This window comes from Pithys albifrons, chromosome 5 (assembly GCF_047495875.1).
Source record: "Pithys albifrons albifrons isolate INPA30051 chromosome 5, PitAlb_v1, whole genome shotgun sequence".
Lineage (NCBI taxonomy): Eukaryota > Metazoa > Chordata > Aves > Passeriformes > Thamnophilidae > Pithys > Pithys albifrons.
The window spans coordinates 64,692,889-64,715,017 of record NC_092462.1 but is presented as its reverse complement, the minus strand read 5'-3'; the positions used below and the strand labels follow the sequence as shown (position 1 = coordinate 64,715,017).

Genomic DNA, 22,129 nt, shown 5'->3' with positions numbered 1-22,129 from the left:
TCTAGGAAAGGAACATATAGACCCATATGCTGGTCAAATAACATGAAAGGCCATCAGAGCAGAGAAGGACTGACACCAACTGAAGTATTCAAAAATCACTTCTTCAAAAGCCACTCCCTGAAATATGTTTATTACAAAATTTTACCTGAAAAGGGATCACTAATGTTTGGGTTTTTTTTTTTACAATGACAAAAATCAGCCAGTGGCATAATCTCACCAGGAAACTGGTGAATTCCCCAGACCTGGACACTTAAGATTCAGCAGGACAGGTGCTGGCCACCTTGTCTAGACTGTGCTTTTGCCAAAACAGGCTCGACCAGATGATCCTTGAGGTCCCTTCCAATCTGGTAGTCTATGACTCTATGATTCTTTGAAAATCAGAGGTACCATGCCGAGAATTCATGTACCCTGGCATTACAGAAGGAAGGGGAACATACTATTATTTCCTCCTTTTATTATTTTGCAGTGTGGTTGATTTTCTTCCATGTTTTATCAGATGAAAGAATATTGCTTACAATGTAAAGGAATATCCATAATAAGGAGCCTATAGGATTATCAAATACCTGAGCTCCATATTTCAATACACACAAAGGCCCTTTAAAAGCTTCTTCACTGTGAATAGTTTTTACTTTCTTTTGATAACAGAAGAGTAAAATTTAGCAGAGGAGATAATATGCTATTAAAGTTTAAAGCAGAAGAGATATCTTCTTGCCAGCAATGTGTTAGTAAGTGAAATCTCTTTAGATGACATTAGCTTGCAAGAAGTTCTTGTTCCCTCTTTCTTATGCTAACAAGTATGCATGAATATTTTTTCCAGGTGAGACAGAAACCAGTGTTGAAAGCCAGTAGATGCAAACTTCTCTTCATGTATTATTCTAATAGTTTCCTCAGTGTAATGGTGAGAGTGCTGTCTTCAAAACACCAAGGCATTCCTAATTCCCTGACCAGTAAACACAGAGAGCAGTGGACAAAAAACAAAAGTCACACTGGGAAAAGGCAGCTAAATCCATAAGCAACTGGGCCTTCCACTTCCATAAAAATAGGAGACGCTTATGACATTATTTCTTCATACATTCAGCCAACAAAATATGGAAAAAATTATCATCATCATTATTATTCTTATTATTTCTAAAGTCAATTGCCAACTACCCACACATATCCGAAGCATGCATTCTTTACTCCCTGATGCCTGGCATTCCTGCATCTAGTAGCATGCATTCCCAGAAACTAGTAAGTAAGTTTTGTTCATTAGAGAAAGTGGTATGTTTCTGTTTATTGTAGTAGAGCTCTTTCTTAAACTCAGTAATTGTTATGAATTCTCATTAGACTTTGTCATACAGATTAAATCCTAAGCAATGCTCAGGACATTTGAGTTTAAATATTATTCTTAGCCATAGAGGGCACCAAACTGCTACATTTCTTCTAAATCTGCCTTCCTCTTTAGTGTACAGAGCAAAGACTTCACCAGAGAACACAGCACGGGATTCTCTTCAAGATCTCTCACGTCTGAGGATTTGTGAATAATTTCAAATGTTTTTCATATTGCCACAGAGATTCATGAAAGCTTCAGTAGGAAAAAAGTCAAACTGCCAATCAAAATTATTAGAGTCCAAATTGCAACCAAATGTCTGGGTTTACAATAAACATTTCCAAACAAATTCTAAAAAGAGAAGGCAACAGAACTTGCCACACAAACTGTTGGGGCACTGCGTGTGTTGGGACACAGAGCCTGAGAAGCATTAAAAGCAGTCCAGTGTTCTGCACGTAACCTTCTTGATTCCATTACAGAAATAACTCCCAAGTGCTCAATTTATAACACACAGGTTTGCCAAAATGTGTGAACTTGAACCTTCAAGTTCTTGCGAATCAGTGGGGTTAGCCAGGATGTACAGTACTCCAGTAACCTGAGCACAGCAGTTACAGCCTCATGCTAAAAAACAAGCTTGAGGAAACATACCCAGAGCAAGTGATTCATCCAAAAGTTACTCATTGCTGTTGGTCAGGGCTTTAGGGCATTGTCTCTCTCAATAAACAGAAAAATCCCCCATATCTCTGGCAACACAACTAATATATAGTAAATATTCTTATGCTGTGCTATTTTCTGACTGTTGTAAAGCTTTGACTCATTCCTTTCTGAAAAGCGGATTCTCAAAACCACTTAAACCCAAATATTAAATGATCTCTACATTTCTGTTCTTCTCTGATGCAGCAGTTGAGATTTTCAGTCCAGAGAGACATTGGCAATCCAGATGCTTTGATTTTCCAAGAAGCTATTGCCTTTGCTGCTGAAGAGACAAATCCTGGTCTGTGGTCAGAACTTGGAGATTCACTGAATTTACTGGCTTGTCTGATTCACTTGAAAACAGAACTTTCAATATTTAGAAAACCATTAATCTTTGTCTCAAGCACAAATAAATCTTCTTTCAGCAGCAGAGCAGGTAGGAGTGAAACCAACCCTAAAAGCAGTGATTAAACTTTCATGAAGCCAATGTTTATTATTACCTGCTCTTGCCTGACGATGAAGGTGATGTCTTCCCCAGGCCTAACAGCCAGGCTTTCTTCTCTGATGCTGATCTGAAGTCCCTTGGGAGCAATCAGTGGACACATATGTTGTGCTAAGTTCTGCTGCAGGTCTACACCACCTTCACACACATTAGAAATAACTTTCCTGTACCTGTGAAAACAGTAAGCAGTGAACATTATGAATTGGAGGGAAGCAAAAGAATGCCATCAGAGACACCAATTGCAAGTGGGATTGTAGCTAGTGCATTTGCCTTGGGTTCACAAACAGAGAAGATTGCAGATGATCAAAACCAACTCATGATGCAAATGCTTTGACTGGGGACATTGCCTTTACTAAGGAAAACCTGTTAAGCATGATGAGGATTTCACTTGCATGCATTAGAAGAGTCTGTCTTTTCAAACTTACAAACATGCCTGACTAGCCCTTCAGGATCTAAATAGTCTGCTGTCCTCTCTGCCATCCTCTTTCCTAGGATTCAACAGCCTTTAATGCTCTAGAGGTCTTGGTTCAAACCCCAAAGATCAGGAAGAAATTAAGACCAGTTTCTGCATTAACCCAGAACTAATTGCTTCACTGCTGCTCTCAAATCAATTTCTTAAAACACTTAACATATTTATTTGATGTAACAATATAAAAGAATGAGAGGACTAATACTTTTAAAGAGCTAATAATGAAATAGTTGGATGTGCACAGTAATTATTTACAGATCAGTTTCACACAGGTATGCAACTTTTAAATGTCCTTTAAAATCAGAGTCATATTTCACTCCTTTGAATTGTCCTTCTGTGTATCACAGCTGTCAACCACAACCCAAAAGGCATAATTTCCCTCAGTAAGGCAAATATACACAGAGACTGATTCTATTGCCAGATTGGACACTTCATCATTTGGTTCTCATCTCCACAACTGACTGTGATGGTGTTATGATAAACCAGAATAGATGACAGCTGCAAGTTATTCTCAGCACAGACATCAGACTACATTGTAGTGTATATTCTATGTGGTATTGTTTACAGTTACTAAAGCTTTCCTTTGATTCTGAGTGTCCCATATGGTCAGGAAAAGAATTTATTCTCCACAGAACTCTTTACTCTTACAGAAGTCAGAGACTGTGAAATTCAGTGAGATGTTACCAGCTCCTCAGATTAATTCATTGGATCTAAACTGAAAATTGCTCTGAACACAAGTAATGAGCTAAAAGAAAAGGCTCTGAATGGACATTCTTATCAGAAGTATAAAAATGGCTACAAAATGTTACCAAAAAAAAAAAAGAAAAATTGAAATGCAGCAAACAAGACAGCTCTCCTTCTTCTCCAGTAGATACATTTTTGAACCACTGCAAAGTAACATTTCTCTTTCATCAGACTGTAGGGAGCTTCTGCATATGCTCTAAGTCAGTCACAACGTTTGCATTTCCCAGTTTTTACAGTTTGCCTTATTTAAATTTCATAGACTGGTTTGGGTTGAAAGCAATCTTCAAGATCATCTAGTTCCAATCCCCCAGCCAGGGCAAGGAACATGTTCCACTAGACCAAGTCGCTCAAAGCCATATTGACCCTGCCCTTGAACACTTTCAGGGAAAAACTGAACAACTTCTCTGGGCAATCTGCTCCAGTGTCTCACCACCCTCAGAGTAAAGAGTTTCTTCCTAATATATCAGCCTATTCTCCTTCATCTTTACACCATTCCCCCTTGTCCAATCACTACATACCCTTGTAAAAAGTCCCTCTCCAGCTCTCTTGTAGGCTCCCTTTAGTCACTGAAATGTGAATTTCTTTCAAAGCACTTTTGAGGCCACTGGTTGGAATATTCTCCCCATCTTTGGAAGCCTCTTCAAGCCACCTGTTGAATGCCATACCAGCTTACCCAGTGCTGCTGGTGTATGCCTGGCCCAGCACACAGTCTTCAGGAGGTGCTTCTGGGTTAAACCAGAAGTCAGCAAAGCATTTGTTAGACTCCGACTTCAGAGGTGCAGAGCGTTCAAAACCATAGTCACTGAAAAACATCAACACTGAGTGTGTTACTACCTCCACTTCACTCAGCAATCTAATTTGGGGTAGATGAGACTGCGATTTTGAGAAAAAATAAATTTTTTAGTGTTATTTTACTAGATGAACTAACAAGTTGATGAAGGCAATTCTGATGAAGTCTAATTTCAGTGGGAGTTGTGTGCACTTGGGGAAAAACTAGTTGTAATTACTTTATCAATACTGCAAAATTAACTCCCTTGGTATCTTAGGTTTTTTTAAAGGTTTCTTTTACCACTCAGACCAAACATTACTCCAAACATTACTTTGCTTTCTTTGGTTTGCTTGCAAATAAAAAGGGCTTTCTTGCCTTTTTAAATGAATCCAATGGTCATTTTTCAAGTCTTGATCAACAGAGAAAAACATGAGGATTTGTTCAGTCAGGTGAAACAGATACTTGAACATGGCAATGTTTTTAAACAAATGCAAATGCAGAAGAAACCTGTTATTCAAACAACACATTGCCTACTTGGCTATGTGGGGAGAGGGAGAAAATATAATAAACCCACCTCAAACTCTAAGTAACTATTTACTAGCAATAAATCAAAAAGTCCACAGGCAGACTCACCATAAGAAATCAGAGTTCACACATTCGCAAACTTTGGATGTGAGAGCTGATGTGAAACTTCTCCCTTTAATGCACCACGATGAAATCTTCCTCTTCCGAAAGCTTCTCTGCTGGCCCATGATGCAACGATCCCCCTGAATATCAAAGCACTGGACTTACTGCACCGTAGCCTACACCACACAGACATGACCTTACGTTGTCCTAACAAAGGATGGTCTTGCTGCCAGGACTATAAACTTGTATCAACTCTCTCATATTCAAATATATAAGTATAGAGAGCTCTCATACTCACTACTGTCTGCTAACAGGTCCTTACACAGCTGTAACACAGACTATACTTTGAGGGCACAAATCCGAAGATGTGCATGAAAATTCAAGTACAGTATAACCCATATTTCACATATGCACAATCTAGGCACAAAATGTGGCTGCAGATGGCTGTAGCTCTCTCTACCTCACCACATCTCATGTTGGCAGTCAACCTGAAGCACCAACCACGTGAAAATAGGTAGAATGAAGGCTATCTGTACACACTCCACTAGTAATTGGGCAGCTGCAAGTACTCTGTCAAAGTCATTTTAGTAGTTTCTAACTTCTGAGAGACATTTCAATGCCAATATCCCAAAATACTGTTACTCTTTAGGCTCAGATCTGCATAACATTCTTTGTTATCACACACAGCAGTCCCAAACAAGAAGTGTAAAATTAGGCATGAGAACTGGCAAATGAGAACTGGAGTAACACAGAGTAGTATGCAAAAAATAAATCAACCCTGCAGAGAGCAAGAGAACAAAAGTACTGGAAGAATCAAAACATAATAATCAGAATGATTAAGAATAAACATGACAAATTTCAATAAAAAACCGTCTCAGATTTGTCTCTTTAATCAATACATTGTACAGAGAATTTAGCTTCCCAAAGTTGGATTTGGCCAGAACACCAGGATTAGTACAGCCTTAACGCATTACTACAGAAATGGCATTGCCCAAAACAACTGGACTCCATCACATGATTGGTCCACTGAGATCCTAAATTATTTCTGGAATGGACTTTACTTATGGCAATTTATATATGAGTACAGTATGTGGTCAGGAAGTTGGCAGAACACATGACTGCATGTTGAAATTGTTTCAATCAATATTACACACTTCAGTTTATGGCATATGCTCCTCAATTCAGCAGGACCACCTATTATTATGGCAACCCACCAGATATACTTCCGTCTTTCCCAGGACATGGATCACACAACCAAAAGGAACTAAAATCCACTCCCATTTTAAACTATTGCAAAATCAGCAAATACCAACAGAAGGAGACTAAGCTGGGGATATGGCATCCAAATTCAATTTGGAAACATTTTCCTAGCACACAGTTCTATATGAATCTGAAAGCTATGGAAAAGTTTTGTCAGTTAACATAAGACAATGAATACCTGCAGATTTGTGAGCTCCCAAGACTCATAGTCATCATCAGTGCACTCCCTGGTGAAGGATGGTCTGAAGTCCACCTTCACCAGTTCCCAGTCTGAACGGTAGCTAATATGTCCAAAGACTCTGAACCAAAAGATCAAAAGGAAACTCTTACTGCAAAGAAATACCATACATTTGAGATTCAAAATTTCAGTCCTATCTTTTTCCTTTCCATGGTCATAGTTCTCTGCTAAAAGGTCCCAGATTAATTTTTCTTCAACTTTTATTCCTCTTTATGTATACCAAGTCTAGTCAGGAAACATTTATCAATTGCATAGGAAACTTCACAATTAAAAGCTATAGCTCATATATTAGAGATTTTTTCCCCCTAGCAAACTATCCAGAAATTTGATTGGAAATAACCCTTTCTAATTTTGAACCCAACATTTTTGTCTATTACATTGCTATATGAAACAGCTTTCAGATTTCAGCAGGGAGCTCAGATCAGGAAGCAGAACCAGGATCACCAGATTCAATTTCCATCTCTGTCACTCATTCCTTATGATTATAGTTCAACTTCTTCAGTTGTGTTTGCTGTGGGGTTTTTGATAATTTCTCAATTTTCAGATAGCATTTTGCTATTGTTGAAACTCATAGCAGTATCATGAAATTGTATTAATTTCTAAGGAATACACTGCATCTACATATTGTGCCAAAGAACTCAGAGTCTTCATTTCAGATAGTCCACCACATAACAAAAACCAGCCACAAACTGGATAATTTTTGAGTGTGGGAGGGGAAATAAAATCTTATTTCTTTAAAAACCAAGCTGCACTTTCAAAGCAGCCAACATTTTCTAAGTCAGAATCCTTATTTCCAAAACCAAATGGGTAAGTGTGACATCCAGCAACAAATTAGAAAGGATAAAGACTCTATTTGGGCAAAAGTAAAATGTACTTGTGGTTAGTATCAGGCTTATGTAACTCACTTGCCAAAGAATTTAAGGTTGATTCTTAAGCCAACAATTTCTGTGCAGTTCATACTGCACAGAGTTCATATTCCAAGCTTTAGTAGCATTCTCCAAACTAATTCTTTCCTTTTGTTTTGCCCTTAGTTTTGTCCAAATCCAGACACAGCAGGAATGGTACAGTTTTTGTTAAAAGCCTTCTGCTGCACAGACATTTCTCTTGTCCTGAATACCAGGTTCAAAGTGGAACTGGGGTAGACAAGAAGTGTGTTGATTCTCTGCAGCACAGAGGCAACATCACCACACTGAGCATTTCCCCTGGTAAATGACATAGAGCTCTGAAGTCTACTAGAGGCTGAAAAACAGTTCAGAGACTACAGATGTACAGTGATTTCCTTCCTCTTTTTTCTAGTGTCTGCTTCTCATCCATAGCAGAGGGAGGTAGACAGTGATACATTTCTGCCCATGCTTCTCACCAGCCATGCTCACAGGAAACCACACCATCAGCAGTGAACTTAATTGAACAGGAACATATGCATTTAGTTTGTGTGCCTTACCCTTTTTTTTTGTAAGGCTTTGAGATTAAGGGACTTGGATCATCTAATTTCTTTCCTTATAAATGTACCCATGGCTCAGAACTAGAGGCAACAGACAAAAACTAAGAAATGTGGCTCAGTCCACCGGCTGTATGTGCACATAGGTGTGTGGTCCGACTTCTCTCATTGAGACCTACGGATTTGGTTCCTTTCTCTGGGTCAGCTGGATCCTGAGAGCTGCTGTCACCATAAAATCTTATTCACTGGTAGTTACAGACTCAATAAAGTGACTACTTAGGTGGTCTCATGCTTTTTCCACCATGCTTGTTTCAATATGGCTGGGTTTGCTGACAGACATGAAGTGTCCTTTTCCTGCTAAATACCTGTACTACTTTATAAAATCTTTTTCTCCATACAAGGTACTAACATAAGGCAGACTTCACCATGTGCTTATACAACTACCTACCTCAGTGAATGCTTCACTAGACACCACAAAACTTTAAAAAGTTGTTACGTTTTTTTACTGACACATTTATCAAAAAATATTCCAAGTGGAAGGAGCCAAGTCCGATTAAAGCTTCACTCCTGCCTCAAGAAAAGTATTTTCTACAGAACAAACAAAATTTTCTTCATTCATGTTAGCTATCTCAGGGAGATTAGTCAGAAAAGGAGAAGAAAGGAGACGGTGGCTTGAGTTTAAGGCTGAACAGAATAATGAAATTCCCCTGAGAGGATAAAACATAATTGCTCAACTACTATTAATGATATCTGAAATATGTTGCCTATATGTATAAGCACATGCACACACACATATGTGTGTGTATATAACCATAGATATAACACAGCAAAGTGGAGCTCAGAGAGTTACAGAATTAATTTTGATACCTACAAAGATCCCCCACAAATTATTGAGCTATCTACTTCTAAGCACCTTGGAGATAATTAAAATGATAACAAACAGCTACCACGGATTTGTCAAAACCAAATCATGCCAAACTAATGTAATTTCCTCCTTTTACAGGGTAACTGGCTTAGCAGATAAAGGAAAAGAGGAAAATCTAGCACATTTTGACCTTTGTTAAAACTATTATACATTTCTAGCTGACACTGTCTCAATGTAAAAAAGAAAACATCAATGTTGATAAAATCACTGTGAGAAAGAATGGGAGTATATATCCAATTAGAAGAATCCATTTTCAAAAGGTAGTTATCAAACAGGGATTATTTTGAGATATGTATCACAAAGATATGACAGGTCCACAGTCAATATCTTCATTAATGCTCGTGATCAAATAACAAACACAAAAATATTTTGCAGATAACACAAGAGGAAGAGAGTGGACATTGACTGATGGAAGCAATGTTCAGAAATCACTATGATGAAAAACTCCAAAACCAAGTGCAAAAAGTACTTCTAGGGGGAAAAAAAAAAAGGCGCCAAACTCACAACAAAAGTGCAAAACCCCAAAATGGAAAAAGCTTTCAAATATTGAATAAAGGACTTGGGGAATTCTGGGAAGTTAAATGAGTGGTGCCACAAAATTAGAAACAATAATTCTAAGTCGTGTTCAGAACTGGAAAACACAAGACATGGAGGTAATTGTTTTTATAAACTTGGCACTCTTGAAGCCTCTGGAAGAATATTGTGTCTACTTTTGGACATTATATGCATATTTACAAACCCAATAAAAATGAAGAGGCACAAAATTACTCATAAACTAATTAAAAATGTAATCAATAAAGAAAGATTGAAAGAATTGGGATTTTCTCTGGAAAAGATAAAGCTGAGAAGTACAACAAAATGTTTTCAGAATCTTGTTACAGAGCAAAGAGTTGACTTCAAAGAGACCTGAAGGAAGGGGAAGAAAGAGGAAGGACAAGGATAAGTAAAAGATACAGCCATGCAGTTCTCTAATTCCTTGTCCTCAGTACTGGTGAGGCTACACTGGGTCCAATTCTGTGCTCCCCAGTTCAAGAGCTAGAAAGACTGGAGAGAGTCCAACAAAAGGCTGTGAAGGCGATGAGTGGGCTGAAGCATTTCTCCTATGAGGAGAGGTTGAGAGAAGTGGGACTGTTCAGCCTAAAGAGAAGGCTCAGGGGGATGTATCAATGTCTATAAATACCTGAAGGGATGGTGCAAGAAGATGGAGCCTGGTTCTGTTTGGTGGTGCCAAGTGGCAGGACCACAGGTAATAGACTCAAACTGAAACACAGGAGGTTTTCATTGAACAACAGGAAAAAAATATTTTTACTATGAGGCTGCTCAAGCACTGGCACAGGTGCCCAGAAAGGTTGTGAATTCTCCACTCTTGGAGATATTCAAAAGCCATCTCGAAATGGGTCTGTGTGATTGGCTCTGGGTGGATCTGCATGAGCAAAGGGGTTGGGCCTGACTACTTCCTGAAGTCCCTTCCAACCCCAACAATTTAATGATTCTGGAATTCTGTAGAGGTAATGGTATCAGATACTGGGGTTGTTTATCCTCCCTCACCAGAGTGAGAAATTAGAAAACATCAAGATTAAAGATAGAGATTAGATAAATTAGATAAATATTGCCCAGTTCCACATCTTCTAATGATAGAAAATTTATAGAAATTATTCTAGAATTATGTAAAATCCAGAGAAATATGGAAGCTACATAGAACTAATATGTGCAAAGGCACTGCTTCAGTGGGTGAACTGTAACCTTCCTCTGCGGATTTTCAGCCGAAAATAGAAATAACTTTTCTGGCTGTTGGTCCAGCTTCTTGCAAAAAAAGCCAAAACCAAACTCAAACAAAACAAAACAACAAAAAACCTGTCATTTCCATTACGGCTGTTCTGATTCCACAGTCTGAAACCAGGTTTCAACAGAGCACAGTAACTGCACCACTGATTCCACCATTCTCTGCCTTAAGTAAAATCCCTGAGATTCAAGAAAGTATCCCAGTACAGTCCCAAACCCCATTAAAAATATAGTCATACAGCTTTCTAATTCATAGGGTAAATTTCCTAAGGGATTCAGCACTCTACATGCAGGCAGTTTAGCAAACTGTTTGGAAAAAAAAGAGAAGCCTAATGATTATTAATGCTGTGCTGCAGTAGCACGTGTTGCTCTATAGATGACAGAGTTTTGCAGACACATTGGATGAGTGCATTTAAATGTGTTGCTAAATATCACTAGAATAAAAAGAGAAGTATTTTCTCAAAGTAGCAATGGCACATATTAAGTAGGATTCAATGGATTAGACAAAATATGAACTACAATAAAGCAATGCATAACAGCAATCACAATCTAATTGCTCAGGTGCAAAATATATATGTCGAATAAAATCATATGAATGGAAAAAACTGGGATGGTGCAGCAAGTGTAACTGATGACTAGAAGTTATATATCAAGATAGTAATTCATAGGCTACTAAAACCTTCCTCTTGATTAATTATATTACATTAGAAAGCCATCAAATCAATTCTGTTGAAACTATAAAGAATGATTCTGTGATAAATAATTTTGGGAAGAAATTCTAATTACCTTGGAAATTAATTTACTTTTATTTGCAAGAATTTGGTATCCATAATTTTAACTTCAGTGTTTCAGTTGCCATAACAACTTTGTACATTTGTTCCTAGTTCATTTATGAGCACATAATTTTTTAATTTGATTGCATCATTTGATAGATAAGACAGTTTAATGCAGTTTTAAGCTAACTCATTTAAACTATTTGCTGGAGGATTGCTGGTTATTTCTGTTTCTGATAAAGCTCATAATCAGGGGGAGCTAATTTAACAGAAATTATAGGCAGTGATAATCTTTTCCAGTAAATGCACATTTCTATTCAATGGATGAGCATCTATTCAATAGATACTCCTGGCTCAGATGAGCAGTAATAGCTGTCTGTGTCACCTGCAGGTACCTGCAGCTATGAGGGTGCAGTGCTGGAGACTCCCAAACATTATCAGGCAAACACTCAGCTTCTATGATTTCATGCAGGAGAAATGAGCCTAATTTTGACAACAAGCTGCTCAGTCTTAGATGTCAGAGACACAGCTTTTTATAACCACTACACTTGCCTTCCTCTGCAACTTTTCTGCTGTGTTGTTCAGGATTTTGTGCATGGATTTTCATAGCATCAAAACATTCTTTGCCAGAGCAGATGGATTTTAGCTACAGAATCACAAATGAATCTGAACATAAGACACATCTTGGGCAACTCCTGTAGTATTATGGTGGTTTACCTTTGAGCTGTTAGCCATGTCTCCAGACAAAGGAAATAGCTTTGAGCAGCCTTTTGTGTGGATCCTCAGAGCAGCACAGCTGAGTCTACAAGATTTGCTTTACTAGTGAATACCCGAGAACACTCTGAGACCTCAGTGGTGGGAGTGATCCTGCAGTACTTTCTCACCAAAGTCACAAAGGCTAACTTGACATGCCAGTTAGGGGTGGATCAGGACTTCCACTTTTTTTTTTTGAAGAGCCTTCAAGTGTATAGAGCTACTGACAATAAAAGCTAGGATTTGAATCAGGGCCAAGTGAGGACCCACGCACAGGTGATATGGGCAATCTCAATGGCTCTATCTTGGATAAAATGCATAAATTCTTCTGGGCAGCAACAAAGCAAAGATGATCAAACATGTACCTGAAATTGTTTATGGATCTAAACCTCCATATCTAACAGTGAGTATGTGACCAAGCTGGGAAAACAAACTACATTCTCGAGAGATGCTAGTTAATTATTTTAACAATTCTTTCTGTCTTCTTTTAAATGGAAGCAGTCACAGAGTTTTGCTAAAAATGCTGTTTATATCTTGTTCCCCATATGAGGCTGTCTTCCCTGTAGTAAATAATATTAGCAGGGAATACAATTATCAGTGAACTTACTGTATTCTTAAAATATTTTTAAACTGTCAGACCTCCCTGATAATTTTTATAACACAACAGAAACTTCAGATTAAATACTCAATCTACCTTACAATTCACTAGATATCAGAGGCCATTTACATTAAAACAGCAACAACTTTCTCAGTTGTCTTCTACATAAAAGTATCAGTGTGTTAGAAGTCTCTTGTCAATTTGTGGTGAACTCAAAGAGCTGAGTCCTTTGCTTCACTCAGACCTTGACTACAAATAATGACAATGTTACTGAAAAAGCAAATAAATGTGACAATCTTCTTTTTTTTTTGCCTGTTGTAGTTCATATTATTACAATGCCTTTGAACATACAGCAAGACATATGCCAAAATCTGTGCAGAAATTACCCAGCTGAGGGAGTAAAATGATGAGATCGGGGCAGAGAATGACATATTTTAGTGTACCCAGTGCCAATAGGTAGTTCTCCTTAACTCACAGAAGTAATGCAATTAATAAAAGATTTTCCAAGGGGATATGGGTTGGCAGAGCAGGTTGGTCATGACTAAGTACTACAATGATATTTAAAGCGTACTTTTTTCAAGAAAGAAAACAACAGGTGAATCTTTATAGCCACACTTTCCTTTCAAGACTTGTCTTTGCTTCCTTTACATCATTGTAAAAGCAACAAAAACCTAAATAAGTCAAAGGGTTCATACTAGTAAAATGGATGAAAGCAACGTACGATTCAAGCTGCAGTCTGATACACATTGAGATTATAATTCAGCATATTTTTCTAATTCCCCAAAAGAACATAACAAAGGGCACATTTCAGTGGCCTTTCTAAATTGCAGCTACAGAAATGATGAATGGTTCCATGTGCAAAAGTGGACACCTGCCTACATAAGGCAACTGCACATAAAAAGTACTTGTGTACAAAACAGAGCATGTGTAAATATACTGAAGCATGTATGCTATATGCCTTAAACTACAAACACATGCAGATACTTAATGCAATAAAGAGAATAGGAAGGGTTTTTTGTTGGTCTGTGTTTTTTTGGTTTTGTGGGGTTTTTTATTTGGTTTTTTTTGGTGTTTTCTTTTCTTTTTTTTTTTTTTTGGCTGACAGAGTGAAAAATGAAGGGAGGAAACAACTTAGTTGAAACTAAACCAAAATACTGGGTTTTACTTTATTTCCTGCTCCCAAAAACTAATAATTGCCATTCATTTTTTAATGCCAAAACATTTTGTTTCAGATCATTTGGGAAAGAATGGAAATGAATGCTTAGGTTCTGAGAAGTCCTAGGGAGGAGCAGGATGAGGGTGTTCCCAAAGTTCAGTGGCTCCAAAATCTTTGTGAATTACCTCCAAATTTTGTTTTGCCTCTATTTGGTAAGTTCCTGTCCAAGAACAATGTTTTAACATGTAAATTGTTTGGAAGAAATTGTAGACTTAATGCCTAGTATGATGCCTTTTGCAGAAGTAAATACCAAGTAGATAGTGAACAAAATTGATTAAAGAGAAACATACAACACTGCAGAGGATAGCTTTGCATCCTTCAGCTTTCTGTTGTCAACTTACTGAAAGATCAAATTAATCTGAGATACTTATAAAATTTTATAATTAATTTTTTAGCTAATACTTTTTTCCTACTCACATATTTAAGAATCATGACTCTTTTGTCACAACTGGAAATTCTTCATTAATACATCACTTAACAGAGCTAGACTAATTAGCCCACAGTCACCCAAATCCTGGCTCCTTCAGTTTGAGAGGAGTTTGAGAGTTCAAGGCCCCACCCAAAATTAAGTGAAGTGTTTAAAAAATTAATGGTTGTCTAAGTTTCTAATGACTATTTATTTGAAAAAACAAGTAAAATGGAAATGGAGTTAGAGCACCAAAGCTTGAGGCACTCAGTGACAGGGGCTCAAAATGACACGAAGACTATTCTGATTGAAAAAGTCACCCCTCCTTTTTCTGTCCTTCTCTCCTCCTTTAAATAAGGACAAGGTGATAACAGATCCTTACAAAACATACATTCTTAACCTTTCAGCTCCTCTTACTCAAATTTATTACCATGTCTGCTGTAAAAATGGGCTTTAGAGCAACACTGAAAGCATCATGTTCCCATGCTTCTGAAAACACTATGAAACTTGAAGGAAAGAAATTAAAAAAAAAAAATTCACCCACTGAACTTCCTTGAGTATAGAGAGAGACAGATCATGGCTCCAAGGCCCCGGGTTGGCAGTGACACTACACTGGACTGACTTGCTCTGCTCACGTCTGTGTCCACAGAGATGACAGCAAAAGCATTACACTTGCTACCAGATAGGCACCTGCACATCTGGATGAGCTGGTCTCTAGATTAGATTGGAGTAGAGAAACAAGTTTGCTTTTTCAATGCTTTTTTCACCACATTTATTCAATCTATTGACAGAACATATATTCCTTCTCATGCAGAGAGCAGAATAACTGATCAATGATTCTTATACAAGAGCAACAAAGAAAACCTAGGATTTGCCTTGAGAAATCAGCTACTCTCTTACATAATAAGACTTTATCTACCATTTATATACCTTTTATAAGTGCTGCAGTATGAGAAAGTTAGTAGTGAAGAATTCACAAGACAGAGAAGTACCTCCACCTAGTGAGATACTCAAAGACAACAGGAAAGGTAGTGTGTAGCCATGTGTGGCACGATAACCCACAAACTTCATGTAATGTTGACTGTCATTCATGTTAGAGGTGAGGTTGATGCTCCTAGCAAAATCAACAGCTGCAAAAATCCAGATGGCTCTTCTCAATATCTAATACCTGTTAATATCCACCTGGCTTTGAGTAATTTTAAACTAGTCTATCTTCTTGTTTCCATTATCACCTAGGAACGCAAAAGGGAAGCAACAATGAACTTTCAAGACAGAAAAATGTGTATGCAGGAGTTCTCCCATTCAGAGATGTCATAAAGTTCCCAGCAGCATCTCAAGTTGCTACTCTACAAGACATTAGAGAAAAATATCCCTCTGGAAACAATGCAATTACCCATGGGGAAGATTTTGATTCTATCTGACCTGATATAAAGAAAAGCAGTCATTTTATGTAACCTCTTATTAGCCTTTTAAAAGGGGCCATGGACTGCAGTACCATGGTTATTGTGCCTTCTGGGTTTACACTGCAATCTAAATAACCTGGTTTGGGAAACACTACCAGAAGATGAAATGTGATTTAGAAGCAATTTTAAGAGGTTTGAAACTTTCATTACATTAACTACTTCCACTGAAGAGGAACATCATTTTTTCATACACACAAAAATTCTTCCCATTGCACTGTTAGGCCATTACTCAATCCAGTGCTATTAAGCAATTTCTCCCAAATATAACATATTATTAGGTATAACAATAGGCTGGAGTAACTTTTATGTTTACAGAATTTAGAACAAAATAAAACCGACTAGACCATGCAATATTTTGGTGAAAATACATCAATTAGTTGAGAAAACTTCTTAGCAAACTCTACTTATTCATTTAGTGGATTTGAGCCCTTCATTTAGAAGTTGATTTTCACACAGATCAAATTTCCTAAACTTTATGAATACTTTATTACTTTTCTTTCCTAAAACTTCTAACTAGGTCTCTTTAGAGTTTGAATTTTTTAACAGAATGAGTTTCCTAAAGTTTTTGAATACCTAAAACTCCTAAAAATCTTAACTAGGTCTTTTGCAAAGCACAATGGAATAAAATATATTTTTCTTGGCATTTGTGTGTAAGTATTTTGAACACTGCAGGGGACTTGGAGGAATGATTTAGATTAATGTTGACTGGGAGATGACAATTCAGTTTTATGAAAACTTTTGACATGTCAACATTTGGTTTTCTCCTCTGTTTTGGAGAAAACACAGAACATTTTAAAATGAAGACTTGAGGTGGCCAGGTTCACATTCTCCTTTTCTTCAGTAAAGCTTCCCAAACCACTTTATTTTGGAATGGAAAACAGTGATGAGTGGCTTTCCTCAGGGGTCACTATTGGGACCAGTGCTGTTCACTGTCTTTGCTGGCAACATGAACAGTGGGATTGAGTGCACCCCCATCAGGTTTGCTGATGACACCAAACTCTGTGGTGAGGTCATACTGGAGAGAAGGGATGCCATCCAGAGGGACTAGACAGGGCTTGAAAGAGGGGTCTGTGTAGAGTTCATGAAGTTTAACAAGGCCAAGTGCAAGGCCCTCCACCTGGGTCAGGGCAATCTCAAGCAGAAACACAGGCTGAGCAGAGAATGGATTGAGAGCAGCCCTGAGGAGAAAAACTTGGGGATGTTGCTTGACAAGAAACTCAATATGACCAGGAAATGTGTGCTTGCAGCCCCAAAAGACAACCACAAGCTGAGCTACATCCAAAGCAGTATAGCCATAAAGATGAAGGGAGGTGATCCTTCCCCTTTGCTCTACTCTTGTGAGGTGCTATCTGGAGTACTCATCCAGTTCTTGGGTCTCCAGCATAAGAATGACATGGAACTGTTGGAGCAAGTCCAGAGGAGATGATCAGAGGGCTAAAGGACCGCTCCTATGAAGACAGGCTGAGGGAGTCAGGGCTGTTTAGTGTGGAGAAGAGAAGGCTCCAGGGAGACATTACAGCACCTTTCAGCACCTGGAAGGAACCTAGGAGAGAGCTTGAGAGGGACTTTTCACAAGGGCATGTAGTGATAGGACAACAGGGAACAGCCTTAGGCTGAAAGAGCGTAGGTTGAGGTTAGATGCTAGGAAGAAGTTCTTTTCTGGGAGAGTGGAGAGACACTGAAACAGGTTGCCCAGAGAAATTGTGGATATCCCATCCCTGGAAGGGTTGAAGGCCTGGTTGGATGGGACTTTGAGCAACTTGCTCTAGTGGTGTCCCTGTCCATGACAGGGGCATTGCAACTGGATGATCTTGAAGCTCCCTTCCAACTGAAACCATTACGTGATTCTATGATTTTAGAAAAATTAGGACAGAACTGGAATTCAATTGCAATTCCAAGTCAGGTCAAGATCCCAGATGCTGGAGAATGGGAAATCTCTCTTACACAGTGTTGCCAGATCCCTTAACATCTTTCCCAGATCATCTTTTTATGAATTTGTTTTTCTTTTAATACAAATTAAAAACCTTGAAGGAAATCCTTAAATTGACTTCAGTGGAACTGGGATTTTACCCTATGGTAACTAATTTTCTGTGTAAGCGAAATATTCTTTGACTCCTTTGTGAGTTTCATCTAGAAGTTTTAAATAAAATACTGTCTGTTCCTCAATTTTGCTGCAGACTTTTTCAGTTATTACCTTCCCACTTCAGAAATATGCTCTCTTTCCTAATTTATGCAGATTTTGACATTGGACTCTTTATTCAAAGTCTTTATTCAAAAAACCTTCATACTAAAGGGAGAAAATCAAATTCCCATACTACTGAAAAATGTCACACCAGGTCTTTAGTAATGGGTTTGGGGATTCCCCAAGGTGGAAGACACTACTAATTTATTTCCATTACCATACACAAGTTCATCTTACCATGTTCTACTTGGAAGAAATTTTAATCTAATAAAACGGAAAATATGGCATAACTGATTTTTGTTTTCTTCCAGGGAATGTGTATCAAGGGATGACATTACTCAAAACCTGCAAATCACTGCAGATTAAGTCAAGCACAACAATTTAGCCCAAGAATAAGTTTTCATACAAAATGAACTAAGCCAGACAGAATGACAAAAGGTCTTGATGTACAGTCAGACTGAGCATCACTGGGCCGACAACGTCACCCTGAAGGTACGACACAATCGAAAGTAGCAGGAGAGACAAGGAAGCTGATACAACAGCATCAACTAAACACATACTGCAGGTTTATTCTTCTCATTATCTTTCGAGTCTGGCAGGAAGGTTGCCAGTGCTTTCAGGGCTAGTCTGTAATATTAAGTGTTTTATGTCCTCCACGTTCTGCAGACCCAGGTAAGAAATAAGATCCTACAAGCCTGGCACTGAGATGCTGGAGTCAGACTCTTTTTCTGCCTTTAGAAATATGTCAGTCACATATTGCTTTTTTTGTCACTCTGGGCTCAGGGACCAAATCTAGCTATAGTTTTATATGTTCCAGACTAATGATATTAAAAAGGCATTGTGTTGTGGAAGAGCTCTTTAGTCCATTCAGCCAGATATTTAAACACATCTTCAGAGAATCACTGTTTTTAATGATACCTAATACCAAAAAAACCCAACCCAGAACATATAGTCAGTAAGTACAATTTTATGATAAGCTTTTGATCCCTCTGCTTTTACTGAAATCAAAAGAAATCCCTCATTCAGAGGCATAAGTGTCTCCATGTGGCATATATTATATCATAAATAAACCTGTGTTTGAGAGAAGGGGAAAATGGTGGGACAGTACTGTTCTGATCCTGAGACAAACAGGGCAGTGGAGAAAGAAAGAAATAACTACGAGACCAAATTCACCTCTGTGCAGTAAAATGCTATAAACTTGGCACAATGCTCTTAAGTACATTGGGTAGGATTTCTGTTTTGCTGAGGATTCTTTAGACAGCTCCATATTGGCCTATTAATTTATTTTTCCCTGGGGAAAATGCTACTGGTCAAAGGCAGCTCTATTTGCAACTCCTAAGAGAAAAGGCTTGTGGTGAACACACTGAGCTCAAGCATAAAGGATCACACCAAGTGCTGTGATAGGAGCACATACAACAACCTGCACATCTCTGAGGGCATTCCCCTTTCTGCCTGCAGCCAGCATGTGCCTTTCTTCCTACCTGGACAGGTGTTTCTTACTCAGATACCTCTAAAATATTAGCGTTTATCTTAGAGAATGGAGCAAAATCTGCAGCTCAGATCCAGATGTCCCCGGGGCTTTGGAAAAAGACAGATAAACAGGGGTCTGAATTGCAGAAATTGGCTATTTTTAACTCTGTTCACAGCATCTGCCTCAGTCACTGCACAGAATGAAAACAAACATTTGTTAGCACAGCGCTTGGTTACACAAAGTACTGCAATGCTAGTTACTAGGACAACAATATAGTTGCTTACACTGTGAAGACAACAGATATTTAACATTTTTGATGTCTGACTAAAAATATGTAGGAAAAAAAATCAGGAAATAGTTTGGGGGTTTTTTTACATAATTTTTTCAGATTTGTATTGCAGTCTTAATGTTCCACTCTCCCTGGTAATATTTTTGCAAAATTTCATATGAACATGTTACTTCTTCACAATCTGAAACACTGCACTCAGATAATTTCAAAGTCAGGCTACATACCAGAGCAGTTTGGACATCAGTGTAAGAGTCTGTGCCACTGCAAGCAGCAAAAGCCACTGACTCAAGGACTACCTCAAACATGCACAACTGAAAATATCCTCAAGTGCAAAAGCAGAAAGAGCCCTGAGAACAGAGATGGAACCAAAACCTTACGTCATGACCAGTGTTTCATCTCCAGGTTCACTAAGTAATCCATCTACAAAGACTGACGTGCTGGTAAAATTATGTGTGCTCCAAGTCTGGCCTTCATCTATGCTGAACCTGTAAAAAAGCAGAAATGGTTTTCATTTCCAACTATTACTGTACAAAGCAGAATTCACTTAATAAAAAAAAATTCCCCCCACTACTAAGGCCTAGGATGTTTGACCACAAAAATACAATATGCCTAGAGAGTGTATCATATTAATGTGACTTTTTGCAGCAACATATCCAGGGGTTCACATCTTTATGAGAACAAGCATATTAAATTTGGCATAACAATAAAAATTCTCAGGCAGATGAAAACTGAGCTCTGTCAACAAACTATTTTCCTACCTTGCAGGTTCAAAAGCAAGTTAATTTATACTTCATTCCTTTTAGTAGTCTCTGAGCTAGAGACCTGTTAAGCAGGGGCCAGTGAAACAGAGAGGCAACAGAGCCCAACTGCTAAAACATGTGGGAGATGCAGTAACTGAAGGCACCAAGATGATGATGGCCCTCCACAACAAAACATATTTCAAATATTCTGTGAACTCAAAATTTATGAATCAAAATCTCGTTTCTTCTGTACATTTCCTACATGTCTTTTGAATAGCAGATTAATGATGACTCATTCTAGCTAACCAAGTTCCTATTAGTGTATGCAATACAACGCTGGAAAAATGAACCTCGTCACAAGGCATAAAGATCTCTTACAGTTTTTATGCAGAAAATCATAGTTATGCATGCTATTCTATAAGGTTACCATATTTGGCCACACTATCATGCAGTCTAAAACTTGGTATTTTACAACACAATGCTTTACAGCAAACCATTCTTACTCAGCCAAACAAACTGAGAAGGCCATTTGGTGCATTATCACTATAGGACAGGATCAATGCACACTACAGTTAATTTGTGCATGCATGTCCCAGATGAACTGTGCTTCTGCCAGGCTGTGTTACATGCCACATAAGCCACATCAGTCCTTCGCCTATTGGGTCCCAAAGTCTACATTATATTGCTCTTGCCAGAGCAGCTCAGAGCTATTCTCCAATTTCACTGTGGCCCTTAGAAAGAGGTTTGTTACTCTCCTGACTGCATACCTAAGCCACGTGTGCATCATAGGTTGAGCATCTTTGACATGTACTGCTGTTGTCAGCCAGTAGCAAATGAAAATCATGCCAACCATGGTTGGTACTATGAAGTTCCAGAATAGCCTTTTAGGCAAAACCCCCTACACTGATGCATGAAAATTTTATTATGATTAATGCATTATGCCATGGTACTTTCAGAACCATGAAATAATTGGTAAGAAAACATCCAACTTAATGAATGTTAAATTAAGCTGACTCCACTTGTGTTTCATACAAGATCACATTTAAATGCTTATCTTTAACTCTGAACTTTGCCTGAGGTCTTGAATACACAATAGCTCTACTCTAATTGACTGTAGGATTACTTGAGTATTTTCAGAGGGATAGAAGTGTCTTTGATAGCCACAATTACTCCGCCATGGTCCAAGTACAAGATATGGTGCTCTTCTTCAAAGACCTACAAGTCAGACAAAAAAAGGCCAGCTAAGCAAATGTACAGAACAGCTGAAATAAAATGTACAAGCAAACAAGGATTAATAGATTTTATGTTTTATAATGTCCACTGAAAAGGACATAAAAGTCAGGTTTACTCTTGTATTTGTTCCAGCTGTAAGAGAAAGGGAATTTAAGCAGGTGAATCACAAAACGTTCAAGTTCAAATCACAGTCAGATTAAACTGCCTAAAGTGATTTTAGCCCAAGCTTATATTTCTCACAGTATGCAT

General features: G+C 38.1%; 1 protein-coding gene across 5 annotated transcripts in view; it reads right to left on the bottom strand.

Moving 5' to 3' along the window:
* SORCS2 (sortilin related VPS10 domain containing receptor 2) overlaps positions 1–22,129 on the bottom strand; it is a 553,207-nt gene that overhangs the window by 38,885 nt on the left and 492,193 nt on the right. For all 5 annotated transcript variants that reach the window (XM_071556850.1, XM_071556852.1, XM_071556851.1 and 2 more), the window contains exons 13-18: positions 21,771–21,862; positions 20,285–20,392; positions 6,552–6,672; positions 5,120–5,253; positions 4,391–4,519; positions 2,503–2,674 (exon numbers count right to left, since the gene is read on the bottom strand). In XM_071556850.1, coding sequence (XP_071412951.1) covers positions 2,503–2,674; positions 4,391–4,519; positions 5,120–5,253; positions 6,552–6,672; positions 20,285–20,392; positions 21,771–21,862 — 756 coding nt within the window. The remainder of the gene's footprint in view (positions 1–2,502; positions 2,675–4,390; positions 4,520–5,119; positions 5,254–6,551; positions 6,673–20,284; positions 20,393–21,770; positions 21,863–22,129) is intronic.